A 19,376-nucleotide genomic window follows, 5' to 3' on the forward strand; every position below is an offset into this window, starting at 1 on the left:
GCTTGATCATATTCTATATTTCTAAACATTCTACTGCATAAAAGACTAATATTTTCCCAACAGACATTCAGTTAATTGGCCTTTGGTTATCTGTTTTGTTGTCTCCCTCTCTTTTCAATAAAGGATGTTATGCTGGCAGTTTTTCAATCCTCTCAGACCTTTCCAGAATATAAAAATTCTTGGAAGATTACTACCAGTATATTCACTACCTTTGGAGCCACTTCAAGTTTTTTTTTTCCCCCTTTATTCATTCACGGGATGAGGACGTCGTTGGCTAGGCAGCATTTACTGCCCATCCCTAATTGCCCAGAGGGCAGTTGACAGTCAAACACATTGCTGTGGGTCTGGAGTCACATGTAGGCCTGACCAGGCAAGGATGGCAGCTCCTTCCCTAAAAGGACATGAGTGAACCAGATGGATCTTTACTGACAACGGATTCATGGTCATCATCAGATCTTTAATTCCAGATATTTTATTGAATTCAAATTCCACCACCTATCGTGGCAGGGTTTGAACTTGGGTCCCCAGAATGTTATCTGGGTCCCTGGATCTCTGGATTAACAGTCCAGCAATAATATCACTAGGCCATTGTGTCCCCTCTCATATCAGGATGCATCCCATCGATGCAAGGAAATTATCAGTCTTTAGCCCCTTTTCATGGTCAGCATTACTGAAACTAGTTTTATAACCCAGTTAGAATTTAAATTTGATTAATAGTATCAGCTGCTGTGTGGGATTTAAAACCACGTCCACAGAACTGGTTTAGTACTCCAGTGAAACAGTGTCTCCCCAAACTGCACTGCACCTCCAACGGTGTATCAGAGCACTTTCCTCTATTAAAGGCACCATATGAATGAAATTGACACTGGATATATTCAACTTCTCAATCTTAATAAAAACATTCTGAAGAATTAAAATGGTGTTTCTTAACAGTATAGTTAAATGATAATAGTCCACGATTCTACATTTACAAAATTGCCCAGTGAAACATGGCACATGCTCTCCGATTTGATCGATCTTTACACACTTTCTGCAATATACATGGGATATTTTAACTTGAGCATGTACAGGGAGATCAGATATTTGCATTTATTACTGTCACAAGATTGCAAACAAGAAAAATGAAAAAGAGCAAGCCAACCTTTATCTTCAGCGGGATTTATGCATTTTTGCAACTTCCAATGTTCACTACCACTGGACACCTGGATTATGTGGAATTCCCTCACACCTGCTTCACTCTGAAAAATTAAGGCTTTTGTTAATACACCACTCATACCATAAGAACAACAAAATGCTAGTTGCTCTGAAAACATTTAAGATCGTTGCTTTCAAAAGCAACAAGGGAATATTTTTGTTGTTCATGATTCGAATTGCCCAGAAGATTTGTGAACCTCCCCTTAGAACAGTCTGCCAAACTGGTTAGTGCAAAATTGCTGGCACTGTTTTTATTTGGTTACCTGCATTTATGGGCAATGCCACTGCTAGGTGGAGCAATGAAAGCGCAGAAAAAAAAAAAACGCACTTTTGCTGAGAACTCACTGATTGTAGAAAAATTGCTGATTGATGTTACTGCATGTTCATTCTGTGTGCATGTGTAGGGAGAGTGAGCGTACATGCATGTGCGCCAGATGATGGTTATGAACACCTTGGGAGACTCAGATCTATATAAAATTGCTATATTTTGTGAACAGCAAATTAGATCTTTACCCAAACGAGTAATTTTGATTTCATGGCGGATGGTATCACAATTTGCCAAAACAAATACCACATGAAATCATTTACCCACTCAATAACGATTTGTGTTTGTAGCTCATCCAATTTCTGCAAATTATTCTTCAAAACCACTGAAATTGTGAAACCTTAGAAGACCCAGCGCAAACACCTGTGTAACAACAGTTGCATTAGTGTACACGTGTGCATGTGCAGATGGATCACGGGGGAAAATTAATGGCAGCATTCTATTACCTGCACTGGGGTCACACTCACTTTACATTTGCAGATTTAAGTATTTGCCCATTTCCTTCACTAAGCAGCCACCAGCCAGCTAAAATTTTGATGGTGTAACCACATCTGAAGGGGAGCACTAAGGCCCCATACTTCTATGTTTCATTCCCCTTGCAATAAACAACGTTAGAGCTGATACAGTCTTTCTTCATATGAAAAGCAGAGTGTTGCAGCAAAGAAGAATTTGGAGGGCCTGATGCATGTATCAGAAAAAGTTAGCATACAAGTTCAGCAGGTAATAGGGAATGCAAATGGTATGCTGGCCTTTGTTTCAAAGGGAAGAGAATATAAAATAGGTAGGTCCTGCTAAAACTAGATAAGGCACTCATCTGAGACAACAAGGTGCAGGGCTGGATGAACACAGCAGGCCAAGCAGCATCATAGGAGCAGAGAGGCTAACGTTTCGGGCCCAGACCCTTCATCAGAAAAGAGGGAGGGGAAGGGGGCTCTGAAATAAATAGGGAGTTGTCTCAGATTCACCAGCATCTGCAGTTCCTACTATCTCTAAGGCACTCATCTGGTGCCTTAACAGGTGGAAAACTGAACAGTTTTGGGTGCCTTACTTCACGCAAGACATACTGCCAATGGAGACTGTCCAGAGTAGGCTCATTGGGTTGATTCTGGGTATGGTTGGATACTCTTAAAAAAGGACAGGTAGAGTAGGTTAGGCCTGTACTCACTGGAGTTTAAAAGCAGAGGAGACCTTATAGAAACACACAAGATTCTTAGGGGGCCTGACAGAGCAAATATAGAGAGGTCATTTCCCCTTGTGGGAGAGTCTAAGACCAGAAGGCAAATCTCAGAGTAAGGAGTCATTTATTTACAACAAGAGATGAGAAGAAGTCTATTCTCAGAGGGTAGTGAACCTGTAGAATACTTTTCCCCTGAAGGTTGCTGAGGCTGGGTTGAGACAAATTTTTAGTTAGTAAGAGAATCAAGAGTTATAGGGAAAAGGCAGGAAAGTAGAGTTGAGGAGACAGCTGTTATTGCATCAAATAATGCTGCAGACTCAACAGACTATGTGTCCTACTTCAGCTCCTAAATCTGATGGCCTTCCCAATAACCTGCTGTACCTGCGTACTAACACGTTGTGATTCATGTACCAGGGTAACCAGATCCCTCAGAATTCTCCAATCTCTATCCAGTTAAATGAATACTTGTCTATCCTTCCTCCCAAAACAGACAAGTTCATATTTACCCATCGGACTGTCCAACTGCCAAATATTTGTCAACTCACTTAACCTGGTGTTAACTTACCAATTGAGCATTCTTTAACTCTAGCCAATCATTTACTGTTCCTTTCTCCTGCATATATGTAGTAATCTTCCCCTAAATGCAGCAATTTTTCAGGGTTTTCTTCATTACTGCAGTCAGTGAGTAAATTTAAAATTCTAAAACCATTAATACTTTTTTTGGCAGAACAAGAATATTGTAATTCACAATTGCTGGCTTAAATGATTCAAAATGAAGTTTACTAGAATTTCCAATGAAATTATCATTTAGGAGTACACAATTTTTTCCCCCACATACATAAAACAACAGTTCGTGCTATGGGTGGTAGTTCATCCTCTATGTAGCATTAGTTTACTTTGTTTTTGTTTGGGAATATTCCTGTGTCCTGTTTTGTGACAAAAGTGTTGCAAGAGAGAGGATAGGTCATTCAACATTTCAGTATAAGTAACTTACTGTATTAATATTTGCTACATCCAAAAACACCAACAGATTATCACTGTCACTCTTCCCTTCAGCCTCCAGGACATTACTTCTACATGCTGTCGCTTTCACACTTAGAGAACGGCTGGTGCATATTATCGCTGTGTGTCTTAGTACTCGGTGACTGTTAAGAGATTTTTTTAAAATTAGTGGACTTGCAGTTGAAAACTGCACTGTAGAACAGTACAAAAAAAAACAAACATTGTACAGTCTTAGAATACTCCTAAGCACATGGAGCTACATTCAATGTTGATACTGACACATGCCATCTTGGTGTTTATGCTGTATTCATCTCAGACTATCAGCATATAGTGGTGAGGCTGCAACTGGAGCACTGTATACAGTATTGACACTAAAGGCACGCTATACTAGCATTGGAGACAGTTCAGAAGGATTTCACCAGGCTGATTCCTGGGATGAAGGAGCTGACTTATCAAAAAGTGAACAGGTTAGGACAGAATTCATTACAAGTTAAAATAAAGGGGTGAACTTTTGAAACAAACAAACAGAGGGGTTTCAACAGGGTGGATGCTCTCACTAGTAGGGGAATCTTGAAGTAGGAGACATATTTAAAGAATAAGCGAATAATCATTTAAAACCAAGATGCAAAAGGAAATCCTGAGAATTATGGAGGTTATATCATGGAAAGTATTTTAAGGGAAGGTAAACAGATTTTTGAAATATGGAGTTGAGACCTGGGTCAGATCTGGCATGATTTTATGGAATGATGGGGCAGGCTTGAGGGGCTGAATGGCCTAATCCTACTCCTATTTCTTATGTTCTTTGAACTGCTTCCAATGCAAGTATAATCAATCCTTGAATAAAGACCAAAACTGCCTGTAGTATTCCCAGTGCAGTCTCAACGCCCTGTACACTTGTAGCAAGTCACTGGCTGTACCTGCACACTAACTCTGCATGAATCACAAAAGGATATGCTGATCCCTCCATACTGCAGTGATTGCAATTCTTCGATTCCCCTGACATATGTCAATAAGCACATTTTATCTGCTTCATCTCAATCTCTATCGTTACCCAGGCAGCTTTTGATTTATGTGCCCAACCTTTCCCCTTCATGGAGATGTACTTCGACAGTACTCAAACTCTCTTATTTAAACAATGTATTTTTCTGCTAATCTTCAATTGCAATTATCTGGGCCAGATCCATTATGACTTCATTTAAGTTGGCTTTCCTCTGGTTTATTTCCATTCTGGGTTGCTTCTGGTCTGCTTCCACAGCCAAACTAATGCTTATGACAATTACCATTATCCTCCAAATATTCTCCTACTAACACTTGATCCACCTCATTCTCAAGATGATGATGATCCAGCAATTTCTCTTTTCAATTTACAGTTTCCAGTTTAAAATGAATAAACTGGGTGTTTCTGTGGGCTAGACAAAATCAATCACATACAGGATTCCCTTCAAAATACATCTAAGCTGTATCTCTCCCCAATTACAGCTGGCTCCAAAATTTTATTTCAAACCCTACATTGCAATTCAATGTTCTACTGTTTGCAGACGGTGATTGTCAAAAAGTGTGTTCCAGAGCAAGGTATTAGAGTGCAAGCTGTTTCATTTTCTTTCGATCTTGAAAGGGATACTTTGGTTAGTAAAGCTAAAAACCTGTCAAACTATTGCATCACTACTATCCTAACATGAAAATATCTGATCATAGAACCTGCAAATGTCTTGGATGAAATAAACTGGCAAATCAGTTCACACTCAATGACCAGGCTAAATGCACAAGTCACTGAAGAGATACAAAGGTGTCTCTACATGAATTTTATTTCAATCTTCAATTTACTTTCAAGTTTCTTGGGCAAGTCACATATTTTCAGTATCGCATGGCTGAAAAATAATTGCCCTAGTAGGTTACTTACAAAAGTGACAAATCTATGGACTGCTGACATCTAGCAGCTTCCAGTAGATTCTAGTAATCCCAGCAAGAGCAGATTTTAATTGTCAAGTAGCCCAGTGTCACATCCGTTTTGAACACTTCTAAACTCCACACAAGTTTACCCAGTGCATTAACAATTTGTACACTTAATAAAAAAGGCCACAAAAGACAAGTCAAAAGTGATTTCAGCTTTGAATAATCCCCACCCCACCACTCCCTTGGATGTGGGTGGACTATAGTTGGCCCAGGACCTGTTAATTAAATGCAAGAAAAAATATCACCGAATCTTGCTGGCTGACTGGCACTCAGTGCATGTCATTTGCCAGTGAATACGTTCAATAAAGAACAGGATCCTGATCAGGTTTGGTTTCTCGCTCATAATAAATTGCCTCAACATGCCTAGACGCGCACACAAAAGGATCAATAGGAAGCAAACAAGCACGTGTGGAATCATTCCCAAAAGTCTGAAGAACTGATTACAGGCAGGGTACTGAAATAAAACAGGTTCATAAAATTTCACACACTCCATCTAAAAACAGTGACCTTTTAACTCCATTCCTCAGATTGGAAAGTGAAATGTGACATTACAGACCACCAAATCAAACCAGCTATCACTTTTAAAAAACCTACCTCAGCTTAGAGTGTGGTTTTGTACTTTCATAATAAAATAAAAAGTTTATTTCATGAACTCCCTCTTCATCTGGTCCACGCAGCCACATAGGGAGCTGCACAGAAGCCCCAGGCAACAACACAGAGTCAGGAAGTGGCACATCTGTTACCCAAAGTGGATTTCCTGTGTCCATTCCGAAGTCCGTAGGGGAAACAGATGTTGTCACAGCAGAAGACATGCACGCGCAGTCGATCACAACTGTCTTGTAGGCGCTACAGTTTTCAGAAGCTGTCGGACTTAGTGGCGTCAATGCTGCAGTTTTGCTCCCAAAGGAAAAGAAATCTGGATCTTTGCACACAACTTTCAATCCAGTAAGAGGGCACTTGCTTACATTCACAAATTCCACATAAGTTTTTCTTATTTCTCCACAAAGTAGTCCCGTAGGAAAGTTTATGAAGAACACCTGCACACAGAAAACATCCTGTCAATATATAGCTAATCTTAAAGTTGAATCTGATGTTCATGTAATACATCATTTATCCATTCGAGTCATGAAAATAAAGAACGGCCCCTATGAAAGTTGCAATGTTTCATTTCGATCAAAGGGCTCAAAAATCACAATGGGACCAGCATGGAGTGCAGCAGTTTAGCCTTTTATTTCAGGACTGGGTACTCAAAAGGAATCTTCTCCCCATACCATGCATATTCTTCTTTTGCAGATAATCTAATTCCCTTGACAAAATCTTGTTTGAACCTGCTTCCAACACATTCTGGCAGTGCACTCCAAATCCTAATCACTCACTGCATTCAATTTTTCCTCATGTCTCCATTGCTGCTTTTGCCAGCTATCATAACTCTACGCCCTCTTGTTGATCCTTTCCTTTGACTGGTGGGAACAGTTTCTCATTAGCTACTCTACCCAGACAGGAAGTGTCCTGTCCAGGTAGTTTTGAGTACTTCCATCAAATCCCCTCTCTACTTTCTCTTATCCACAAAGGTAACAACCCCAATTTTTCCAGTCTAGTTACATAACTGAAGTTCCTCATCATTGGAACTCCTCCTTCAAATGCCTTTGGATTTTTCTAAAACAATGGCACTCAGAACTGGTCACAGAACTCCAGTTGAGGCCAAACTGGAGTTTTATGCAAGTTCAAGACAAGTCCTTGGTTTCGTAACTCATTTCATTAATATAGGATTTAACTGTTCAGGGCACTGCTGTGACAAATGAGCTAGCAAAAAGCTGTCAGCTAATGAGTTTAAACAGGTGCAGAGTGCAGAATGTTGATGCTGTGTTGAGACTTAAAGTACAGGCCAATAGCAACAGTCCTTCTCAGATTATCCTGGAAGGGCAAAGTATCTGAAAGGTTTGAGCAACAGGTGAGGCTCACTGTTTCATCCAGCTGCTATGCAGTAACACAAGTGGCATTGCCGCTAACAGAATGCAGCCAACAAGCCAAAAAGATGGTCTGCCTCTCAAGTGAGTAATGTGGTATGTCAATGACAATGCTGGTATGATCCAGGTGTGTAAGGTTTCACAGCCCAAAGAATGGCAGCATGCATCAAACAGCTTTTACTTTAAGTGTTCACAACAAGAGCCTGACCACAGCCAGCCTGCGCTGCAAAATTCAACAATGCATAACATTAGATGAAATTCTGCAACTGGACCATATTTGATGGATAACCCCGAATGTGCAAAGAATTACACCGTGAACCTTACAATCCTTTTAGTTTAAGGTTCACAGTAGAATGCAGTTGGCAATTTTCTGCCAACTTGCATGTACCAGAAGCTCCATATATTAGTACATAGGACTCTATTCTTTGCTATCACAAAGACCACTGCAATTATTTCAACTCGACAAAACCAGTGATAGCCATTTACTGCTTCATTTCTTGGGGAAATGTCCTAACTAAACAGACTGAACCTGCCCACTTAAAAATTTAAACAAAGCCTACGATACCAATCCCAACCTTTAATGATTTATGCACATAGACATCCATCACATCCTGTACCCTTTATTTTATATCATCCCTTCAGAATTCTGCAAACAAAATTAATCACTTTACACCTATCTGCATAGAATTTCATCTGCCATTTCTTCAATGATTCCAACAACTTAAATCCTTTTGATCCTCAACACTACCCCCCCATGGTTCACAATTGCTTTGAAGTTTTGTATCACTAAAATTTTGAAATTGTTCCACGAACACCGAAGTCTAGATCATTACACAGATCAGGAAGAGCAGGGATTACAATACAGATGCCTGGGGGACTCCATAAACTTCCCTCCAATCTGGAGGAACAGCTGTAAATGCCAACAGTTTCCTACTGGTCATCCAATTCCGAATTCATATTCTGTCCCTTTTATTCTATGAGCAATAGCCTTGCTCACAAGTCTGTTGTGCAATAATTCAAACATCTTTATACTGACAGGAATATTGTTCTCAATTTGAATGTTTAAGACTGAACTTCATTATGTTAGGCCTTCGAATTTTCCACAACTTAAAAATGGCTTGTCAAATTTTATCAGTTCGTAATTTGTGTCGTTGCAAGTTCGAATGCAATTCTTTGCTGAAATTCTGTTCTTATGGCTTTGCTGTAACACACTGGAATACGCACAAGAAATAAATCACATCTACTGAGATGTCTTTTAAATATTAAGATAGTAACAAAATACAGTAACAGAAGGCTAATTTCAGAGACAATAAAATATCCACATGACAAACTGATCAGAATTATTGAGCCAGAGAAATGAAGGACACAGCAAAAATTGGCTCCCATTTGACTGTTAGAATTTCATCCTTCTATTGTTCCCAGTACAGATATTCAAAATTATTGCTCTTCAATTTTCTAGTAATACAAGTTACTTTTTTCTGAAGTTGAATGATTGTTACTGAAGGCTTATGAATCTGTATTGCTTTTATGATTCATTCATGGGACGTAGATGTTGCGGGCTGGGCCAGCTTTTATTGTCTATCCCCAATGGTACAGAGGGCAGTTGGGAGCAAAGAACATTTCTGTGGGTCTAGAGTCATATGTAGGCCAGACCAGCAAGGATAGATTTCTTTGAGAGAACAAGACATGGGTTTTTACAACAATCAACATGGTGTGTTACATGATGACCATTCAGCTCATTCTTTTTTTAATTCAAGTTTTATAGATTTTAAATTTCAAATTACAATGGCATTGCCAGAATCTTCAATAATTCAGACTTAACTATTTCACTGCTCATCGTTCTAAAGTGGCCTCCGACAGGCTTCTTCCAGATTTACTGCAACACTTGACAATGCAGAGAAATCAAAAAACAGTAAACAGTTTTACATTTATTCTTTATTCATTCGCAGGATAAGAGCACTGCTGGCTAGGCAGCATTTATTGCCCATCCCTAATTATCACAGGGTAGCTAAGCATCAACCACATTGCTGTGGGTCTGGAGTCACACGTAGGCCAGACCAGGTAAGGATGGCAGTTTCCTTCCCTAAAGGAAATTAGTGAACCAGATGGGTATTTCCCGACAACCGACAATCGACAATAGATTCATGGTCATCGTTAGACTCTTACCTCCAGATATTTATTGAATTCAAATTCCACCATCTGCCATGGCGGGATTTGAACCTAGGTCCCCAGAACATTATCTGGATCTCTGGATTAACAATCCAGCAATACCACTAGGTCATTCCCTTTACTGGGTGTGCTTAAGCTTCCAAAGTTCACAGTCACATGAACTTCAGAAGTGTAAACTTACATCTTAGAATTGTCCATTTTTCTTTCACTTGCTGCACCAGAAGTGGGCAGATCACCAAGAACTCATCACAAAGCTGCAAACTTTGCTACAAATACTGACCAGGGAGGCTTGAAAAGTAGCTCCTAAAATGCTGCCCCACCGCTACTTTTTTACTAGGCTATCAACCAGTACCGTGACCTGCTGAAACATTCCTCAAACTATACTTTTTTCTATGAAGAACATCTGCACTGAACAGATGTTAATTTTTATTTCATCATCTAACCAGAGTCCAATTACTAGAAAGTGTGGAGGACTAATGCTTGGTTTCTAGAGTGGTGGGGCTAATTCGTGTCACAACGGATATTACCTCCAACAAAGGCATTGCTTCTGTGATGATGGGATCTAGCCGTCGATCTGATCCATACTTAACAGATGTTTTCTCCTCTTTAGTGTTATTGAGCCTAGGTCCCTGGATTTCCAAATCTTGCCGTCCTCTTACCGATAATCCATGAGGTGCCTTGCCTAAACCAAAGGGAAACGGATGCTTGAGCAAAACTATGATGTCATAGAACATCAGAACCACTACAGTACAAGTCAGAGGCCATTTGGCCCCTCAAGTCTGCAGTGACCTTCCAAAGAGCATCCCACCCAGACCCATAGCCTGCATTCAATGTAATCATGGTTTATCATCCAACTCAGTAACCCATTCCAATTTTTATCCATTTCCTTTGATCCCTTTAACCCAAAAAGTGTTATATTCAACTCCTCCTTGAAATCAATGGTTTTCTGTGGTAGCAAATTCCACAGGCTCACCAGATTCTGGATAACACATTAAGCTACTGAATAAGGGCCCATGGTGTTGGAGGTAGTATATTAGCATGGGAAGAGGATTGGCTAACTAAGAGGGGGTTTGTGATATGGAGGCATTTTGGGGATGGTGACCTGTAATTAGCAGGATTAATTAAGGGCCACAATTATTTATAATTCACTTGGAGGAGGAAATCGAATGTGCCAAAAAAGGCAGGTAGTGAAAACGACGAAGTTGCAGACAGTATAGACAGGTTAAGCAAGTGGGCAAAAGCTTGGCAGATCATCAATTTGAATCCATAATAGATCATTTGCTCAATTTCAACTTTGAATTTGAAGAATGAACTACAATATATTCTCTCAGTTAATGCTGAGAAGAATTACAAGACTTAAGATGAACAGCTCAAACAAATTATGAAGTGGCCTTCGACTAACAGTCAGTTGGAATAAATTTTGGTGTCTAACATAGGAAGTCAAATTTAATGTTTTCAGATTTGGCATGTAAGGAGTAGACAAATTATTCTTGTCCAGCACATTCACCAAAACTAGTCCAGTAGCTGCTCCACCACCACAACTAACCTTCTGTCCAGCTTAGCCCATGGAAGTATTCTAGTGGATCTGAAGGGCTGGACTGATGGAGGCTGTGAGGAGCCTGCTGTTTGCTTCCAGACTTTCCCAGGCGGAGGTTGCTGGCATTGAGGTAACTGCCTGCGTAAACAGATCAGGGAAAAAGTGACAGGAGCTAAATCAACAATCTTCACACACGTAAAATAACAGGAAGTGCTTAAAATATGCAATAGATCAGCCAACAATCGGTGGCGAGAGAAAATGTTTCGTGAAATAAAAGCAGGAATAGGCCATTTAGTCCTTCTGCCATTCAATACAATCACGGCTGACCTACTAACAACTCCATCTTCCTATACGAAGCACAAATGCATAGTATCTCTTAAGTAAAAAACTGTCAATTGCAGCTTGACTATATTTAATGACTGAGCTTCAAAGTTCTCTAGAGGGTGAAGTTCCAAAGGCTCATACCATTCAAGTGAAGAAGCTTGCATTTTATCCTCAAATGCATTATTCTGAGATTGAGAACCACCTGCTACGCTCACCAGCAAAGGAAAACATTCCCCCTCAGCATTTATCCTGTCAAGTCCCTAATGAGTTCCATACGTTTCTATTACACCACCTCAAATTCTACCAAATTCCACACTCTGCAGATCGAGGCAACTCAATCTTGCCTCTGAGAACAATCACATCATCCCAGCCATCAACTTCACAAAATGTTCTGGGACTCAGGTTTGAATCTCATCATGGATCAAGGTAGAATTTGAGATCATTAAAAATCTCAAATTAGGAGTCAGATGTGGACCATGAATCCATTGTTGATTGTTCTAAAAACCCACTTGGTTCACTAATATCCTGTAGGGAGGGAAACTGCCATTCCTACCCAGGCTAGCCTATGTATGTGACTCCAGACCCACAGCAGCGTGGTTGACTAATAAAAACTGAAAGAATTGTGGATGCCGTAAATCAGAAACAAAAACAGAAATTGTTGGAAAGCTCAGGTCTGAGGAAGAGTCACTGGACCCGAAATGTTAACTTTGATTTCTCTTCAGAGATACTACCAGAACTGCTGAGCTTTTCTAGCAATTTCTGTTTTGGTTTGTGGTTGACTCTTAACTGCCTTCTAGGCAATTAAGGATGGGCAATAAATGTTGGCCTAGCCAACGATGTCCTCATCCCACGAATGAATAAAAAAAATTGTTGCACCCCGCTAAAGGTAGGTACATCCTTCCTTTGTAAGGAGGCTAAAACTGTACTCTGCTCAGGCGTGGTCTCACCAAAACCCTTCAATGAAGCAAGACTCCAACCTCTTTATAATGTAACAAACTTGAAAAACTGAAGAGCTCACAGGCACTTCCTGATTTGAATACTTCTAGTCTTTTCTGCTTTTGTTTCAGATTTCCAATGTTCGCTGTATATTAAAAATATAACGTGCTTTCAAAAACGGTGCAAAGAACCTCATTAGATAGGCAGTATTTGCCGACACCAGGTGCCCTAATCAACTGGGCATGTGCAGGCTCAAGAGTCACACATGCAAGAGAGTGCGCGTACAAAAATCTGAGTATACTGCGCATGCTCCTGTGTCAGAAAATGCAGCCCATTCAGTAGGATACCTGGAGAAACAGATGGTCTCACCTCCTATCTGCATTCCAGGACTGTAGTCCATTCCATCTTGGGTAGGAGATGACTGTACAGTGCTAAGATTATATACAACACCAAGAATGTGCAACTCTCCTGTCTGATGAGGAAGCAGTTTTAATCTTGCCTAAAATCACAAAAGCACAAGTTATTTTCAAAAATATTCTTTATCTACAGGGTTATCATACATTGACAACGTTTTCAAAGACTGATGCAAAATATAAGCATATGGTGCCAAGCTGAAATAACATTTAAAAAATGCTAGATCTGTCAAGATAGTTTTTACTGGAGATCAGTGTTCTCTTGTCAGCAACAGGTTTACAACAAAAGTATTCGTGAAAATTATTTTAAAACAGGTGCTTTAAGGAGTAACTTGCTTTACTGATAATGTTGTATACGTTTACACAATTTGACAGCCAATGATGGTGGTGACATTCCTATCACGAGTCAGAAGGTTCCGAGTTCAAGCTCCACCTAGAAGCCAAGCCTAGGATGCTCTGCATTAAGGCATCATTGTCAAATAAGACATTAAAGCCGTGTCCACATTTGACTCGTCATCAGGGATGTGGCTATTAAGGGATCCAGGGCTGAACTAAATATCCAAGGATAGTCAGCCTATCGAAAGAGTTGGCACGTTTGCTGAAGGGTGACTTGTTAGCAGGAAATGAAATGAAATCATTAGCAAGGTAGAAAGAGTTACAGGGTGAAGAATCTGCATAGGCAGAGTTGAGAAACCATAAAAAAGGAGAAAAGACCCTAATGGGAATTATGCACAGATGTCCCAGCAGTACCCAGTATGTTAGGAAGAAATCAGGAAATAGTGCCTTTCTGGGATGCCTTTTCTATTACAATAATCATGAGGGACTTCAAGATTCCAGGTGGATTGGGGAAATGAGGTTGGCAGCTGATCTCATGAAACGGAATTCATGGAATGTTTATGAGATGGTATCGTTTTTTGGAGCAGCTGGTGATTGAGCCCACTAGGGAATAGGTAATTCAGAGCCTGGTGACGTGTAATGAGGCAGATTTGATAAGGGAGCTTAAATTGAAGGAATCCCTAGGGGGCAGTAATCATAACGAAAGAATTCACACTACAGTTTGAGGGAAACAAGCTGGAATCAGATGTAATGGTATTACAATTGAGTAAAGCTAACTACAAAGAAATGAGGGAGGAGTGGAAGGGGAGCCTATTAGGGGAGACAATGGAGCAGCAACAGCAGGGATTTCTAGGGTAATTTGAGAGGCACACCAGAAATTCACTCAAGGAAGAAGAAAAAAAACATAAGGGGAGGACAGGGCAACCATGCAAAATAAAAAGCATACAATGCAGCAAAGATTCATGTAAAGCCAGAAGATAATTGAAAAAGCAATAAGGGAAGAGAAGATGAAATGTGAGGGTGAGCTGCCCAGTAATATAAAAGATGATTGCAAGAGTTTTTAAGATATACAAGAGAGACAAGAGTAGACATTGAACTGTTGGAAAATGAGGCTGAAGCAGATGTAAAGGGTACAAAGAAGTGGTGGAGAAACTAAGTAGCAACTAACTTTACATCAGCTTTCAGTGGAAAAACACCAGCAGCGTACCAGAACTTAGAGAAATTTGGGGGCAGAGATGAGTCCAGTGGCCATCGCATACGAGAAGATGCTGGGAAAGATGAAAGGTCTGAAGGTGGATAAGTCACCCAGATCAGATGCATTACACCCCTGAAGTGCTGAAGAGAATAGCTGAGCAGATTGCAGAAGCATTGGTGGTGATCTTTCAGGAATCACTGGAGTCAGAAAGGGTCCCAGAGGACTGGAAAATTGTTAACGTAACACCCCTATTTAAGATGGGAGGGAGGCAGAAGTTAGGAAACTATACGTTGGTTGGCCTGGCCTCAGTGGTTGGTAAAATGCTAGAATCAATTATTAAAGGATGAGATTGTGGAGTACTTGTAAGTACTGCACATGGTAAAATAAGGCTGAGTCAGCACGGTTTCATCAAAGGGGAGGTCATACTTGATGAATGTCAGAATTCTGAGGATGGAACAAGCAAATTAGACAAAGGAGAGCCAGTGGATATGATCTATTTCGATTTCCAGGAAGACTTTGACAAGGTGTCGCACAGGAGGCTGCTAAATAAGGACAAGAGCCCATTGCATGAGGGGCAAGGTACTGGCATGCAAAGATGATTGGCTGACTGGCAGAAGACAGTGGCAATAAAGGGGTCCTTTTCAGGATGGCTTTGGAGACTACTGGAGTTCCACAAGGGTCAGTGTTGGAACCACAATTATTTGCATTATACGCTAACAATCTGGATGAAGGAACTGAGGGCATCGTTATAGAGTCAGTCACACGGCACAGAAACGGACCCTTCAGACCAACTCGCCCATGCTGACCATGTTTCCCAAACTAGTGTCATTTGCCTGTACGTGGCCCATAACCTTCTGAACCTTTCCTCACATACCTGCTCAAATGTGTCTTTTTGATGTTGTACTGTACTTGCCTCTACTACTTCTAACAGTTGATTCAATACACACAGTGAACAAAGTCCCAGCTTATCCAGAAGCTTAGTATAACTCAAACCCCGCCATTCCCAGCAACTCCTGATAAATATCTTCTGAACCCTTTCCAATTTAATAACATCCTTCCTATAGCAGACTAACCTCAACTGTACACAGTACTCCAAATCTGACCTCACCAACATTCCGTACAACCCAATATGACATCCTAACTCCTATACTCATTACTCTGACTGATGAAAGCAGGTAATTCCCAGAACCTTCTTTACCACCCTGTCCATCTGTGATGGCACTTTAAATAAAGTGTGCACCTGAACCCTTCAGTCTCTGTTCAACAACACTCCCAAGGGCCCTACCATTAGTTGTCCAAATCCTGCCCTGGTTGGTCTTATCAAAATGCAAAGCACCTCACATTTATCTAAATTAAACTCCATCTGCCACTCCTCAGCTATTCGATCCAGCTAATCAAAATCCCGCTGTATCCAACAGACCATCAATTTTGGTGTCATTTGCAAACTTATTAACCATGCTCCCTATATTCACATCCAAATCATTTATATATGAATGAAAACCTGCGGATAAGTTTTCAGATGACACAACAGTAGTTGGAAGAACAGGCAGAAGCAGGGAGACTGCAGAAGGACTTGATCAAGCTACAAGAGTGGGCAAAGTAATAGTAGATGGAATAGTGTGAGAAAGAATGAGGTTAAGTATTTTGGCAGCAAGAACAGAGGCATAGACTATTTTCTAAACAGGGAAAGGCTTTAGAAATCTGAAGCCCAAAAGGAACTTGAGTCCTAGTTCAGGATTCTCTTAAGGTTAACGTGCAGGTAGGATGACAAATGCAACGTGAGCATTCATTTCAAGATGGCCAGAATACAAAGCAGAGATGTACTGCTGGGGCTGTATAAGACTCTGGTCAGACCACATCTGGAACACTGAACAGTTGTGGGTCCTGTATCTGAAGATGTGGCGTGTGTTGGTGGTGGTGGTGGTGGTTTGTTTGTGGTGGGTGAGTGGGTGGGCAGCAGGCAGCAGAGGAGGTTTACGAGAATGATCCCAGGGATGAAGGGCTTCTCATTTGAGGAGTGGTTGAAGAATCTGGGTCTGTATTCAATGGAATTTAGAAGGATGGAGGGGGAATCTCATTGAAGATTTTGAGAATATTGACAGGACTGGATAGAGTGGACTTGGAGAAGATGTCTCCACTAGTAGTGGAGACTAGGACCCAAGGACACAGGGTCAGAGTAAAGGGATAATTTTAAGAGCCAATATGAAAAGGAAATTTTTTCAGTCAGAAGGTGATGAATCTGCAGAACTTATTGCCGCAGAGGGCTGTGGTGGCCAAGTCACTGACTGTATTTAAGTCGGAGATAGACAGGTTCTTGATTTGTAAAGGGATCAAGGGTTACAGGGAGAAGGCAGGAGAATGGGGCTGAGAAACATGTCAGCTATGATCAAACAACAAAGGAGACAATGGGCTGAATGACTTAATTCTGCTCCTATACATCTTACTGATTTGAGGATAACTAATGTAACCCCACTATTTAACAATGGAGATCACAAGAAAACAGGTAAGGTCAGCGTGGCATTGATAGTGGGGAAAATGCTGAAGTCCACTATAACAGATAGTGGCAGAGCAGTTGGAAAATAGGGATGGGGTAGGGTAGTCAGTGTGGACTTACAAAAAAGGAAAAGGAAATCATGCTCGATAAATCTACTGAAATTCTGCAAGGACATTAACTAGTAGTGTTGATAAGGGGAGCCAATGGATATAATCATTTGGACTTTGAGAAGGCTTTCAATAAGGTTCCACATAAGAGATTGTGTAAAATAAGAGCACATGGGATTGGAGACAACGTACCGACAGGGAGAGAGAAGTGGATGGCAGATAGGAAACAAACTATAGGAATAAATGTGTCTTTTTCTGTATGGCAGACAGTGACTACTGGGGTACCGCAGTGACCAGTGGTTGGATCACAGCTATTAACAATATATATTAATGATTTAAATGAAGGAACTAAAATGTAATATCTCCAAGTCTGCAGGTGACACAAAGCTGGATGGAATGGTGAACTGCAAGGAGGATGCAAAGACACTTCAGTGAGATTTGGAAAAGTAAGCAAGCTGGAAAATACATGGCAGGGTGAAATATAAATGAGGATAAATGTTGAGGTTATCCACTTTTGTAGCAAAAACACAATGCAGATTATCTGAATAGTAATAGATTGGAAAAGGAAGTGTTGCAGTGAGGCTTGGGTGTACTTATACACCAGTCACTGAAGGTAAGCATGGTGTAGTGAATGGGAAAACGGTATGTTGACCTTCATAGTGAGGATTAGGAGTGCAGCAGCAGGGATGTCTTCCTGTAATTGTACAGGATCTTGATCAGGCCACACCTGAAGTAATGTACGCAGTTTTGATATCTTTAACAGGAGGATAGATGTTCTGGCTATGGAGGGAGTGCAACAAGAGTTTACCAGGGGGATTTCTGGGAATGCAGGACAGACATATGAAGAGAGACCAGATCAGTTAAAACTGTATTCACTCAAGTTAAGAATGAGAGCACACTTGGGGCAAACAGGATCATAGGTTATGGGGAGAAAACAGGATTAGGCTATTGAGTTAGGCAATCAGCCATGATAGTGAAGAATAGTGGAGCAGGCTTGAAGGGCCAAATGGCTTCCTCCTGCTCCTATCTTCTATGTTTCTACGAGAGGTGATCACATAGAAAGGGTAAACACAGGAAGGTGGTTTCCAATGACTGGGGAAAATCGAGAACCGGGGGTCACGGTCTATAGGGTAGGCCATTTTGGTCTGAGATGAGGAGAAAGTTCCTCATCCATGGAATGGTGAACCTGTGGAATTCTCTGCCACAGAAAGCAGTGGAGGCCATAACACAATGTTTGAGGAGCAGGAGTTAGATTTAGTTTTTATGGCTAAAAGTGACCAAAGGGTATAGGGAGACGGCAGGAACAGGGTATTGAGTTAGATGACCAGTCATGATCGTACTGAACGGCAGAGCAGGCTTGAAGGACTGAATGATCTACTCCTGGATTCTGCACCCTGCACCCCTCACAACCCAGGAAGCCATTGTTCTGTAACAATTTGTCCTGCCAAACTTTTGATCTAATTCGCCCAGGATAGCTCTACACTCAAATGTAATGAATTTCTCTCACCTCTAACTATTTTAGTCTAAATTAGTACCCATTTTAGCTTGTACAGGTTGGAACAGCCCAAAACACCTACCCTGCTCCAAAACTGAGGCTCTCCTTCTGGATTACAAGTAAAAGTTGAGCTGAATATTTTGTTCCATCCAAGCATGCTCTGCTAAATTCAGCTTGAACTTTTAAAATCTCAATTTAAACCATGTTCTAAATAGGCAGGACACCACGGACAAAGTTATTTTGATTGCGTTCGAACTGTAAAGTAGCAGCCACTGAATGACAAAGTGCCAGTGAGCAGACTACACACGTTGAATGAACCACGATCGTTTGTTGTTACACCGAGCATGCTTTTTGTTCATCAGCACTAAGCGTATCGCTCACTTTACGAGTCAAAAAAATATGAGCAGCTCGGATTTAAATGAGCATTTGGAAGCCCACTTAACATCGCTTATGTGAAGGATAAGCGAAGTGCATGCCCTGCTTCAATTGTGTTGAAGGAGATGATCTCAGCCTCTGCAGTCAGGGGATACAACAACTGGCCTCCAAACCCTCAGGAGGCAGACAGGACCATATTTAAATCTGCGTTCCCATTGGTGGAAATGTTAATGTGGATTAGGATTAGCCTTCTTTGTGTTGCTCTTTATGGAATTATTAATATGCAAAAAAGGGGAGAAAGAGAGCCACCCAGAGAAGCTGCCAGGAAGCAAGTGGGACACATGTAGCCGTTCAACAAGTTAACATCTGCTGGGCAG

General features: G+C 40.9%; 1 protein-coding gene across 1 annotated transcript in view; it reads right to left on the minus strand.

Annotated features, from left to right (window-relative positions):
* The window catches only part of LOC109932881 (trafficking protein particle complex subunit 8), a 73,446-nt gene that overhangs the window by 14,492 nt on the left and 39,578 nt on the right, over positions 1-19,376 (minus strand). The window contains exons 12-17 of the mRNA XM_048596222.1: positions 12,954-13,083; positions 11,334-11,462; positions 10,315-10,469; positions 6,246-6,688; positions 3,691-3,841; positions 1,142-1,238 (exon numbers count right to left, since the gene is read on the minus strand). Coding sequence (XP_048452179.1) covers positions 1,142-1,238; positions 3,691-3,841; positions 6,246-6,688; positions 10,315-10,469; positions 11,334-11,462; positions 12,954-13,083 — 1,105 coding nt within the window. The remainder of the gene's footprint in view (positions 1-1,141; positions 1,239-3,690; positions 3,842-6,245; positions 6,689-10,314; positions 10,470-11,333; positions 11,463-12,953; positions 13,084-19,376) is intronic.

This window comes from Rhincodon typus, chromosome 4 (genome assembly GCF_021869965.1).
Source record: "Rhincodon typus isolate 14 chromosome 4, sRhiTyp1.1, whole genome shotgun sequence".
NCBI classification, from domain to species: domain Eukaryota; kingdom Metazoa; phylum Chordata; class Chondrichthyes; order Orectolobiformes; family Rhincodontidae; genus Rhincodon; species Rhincodon typus.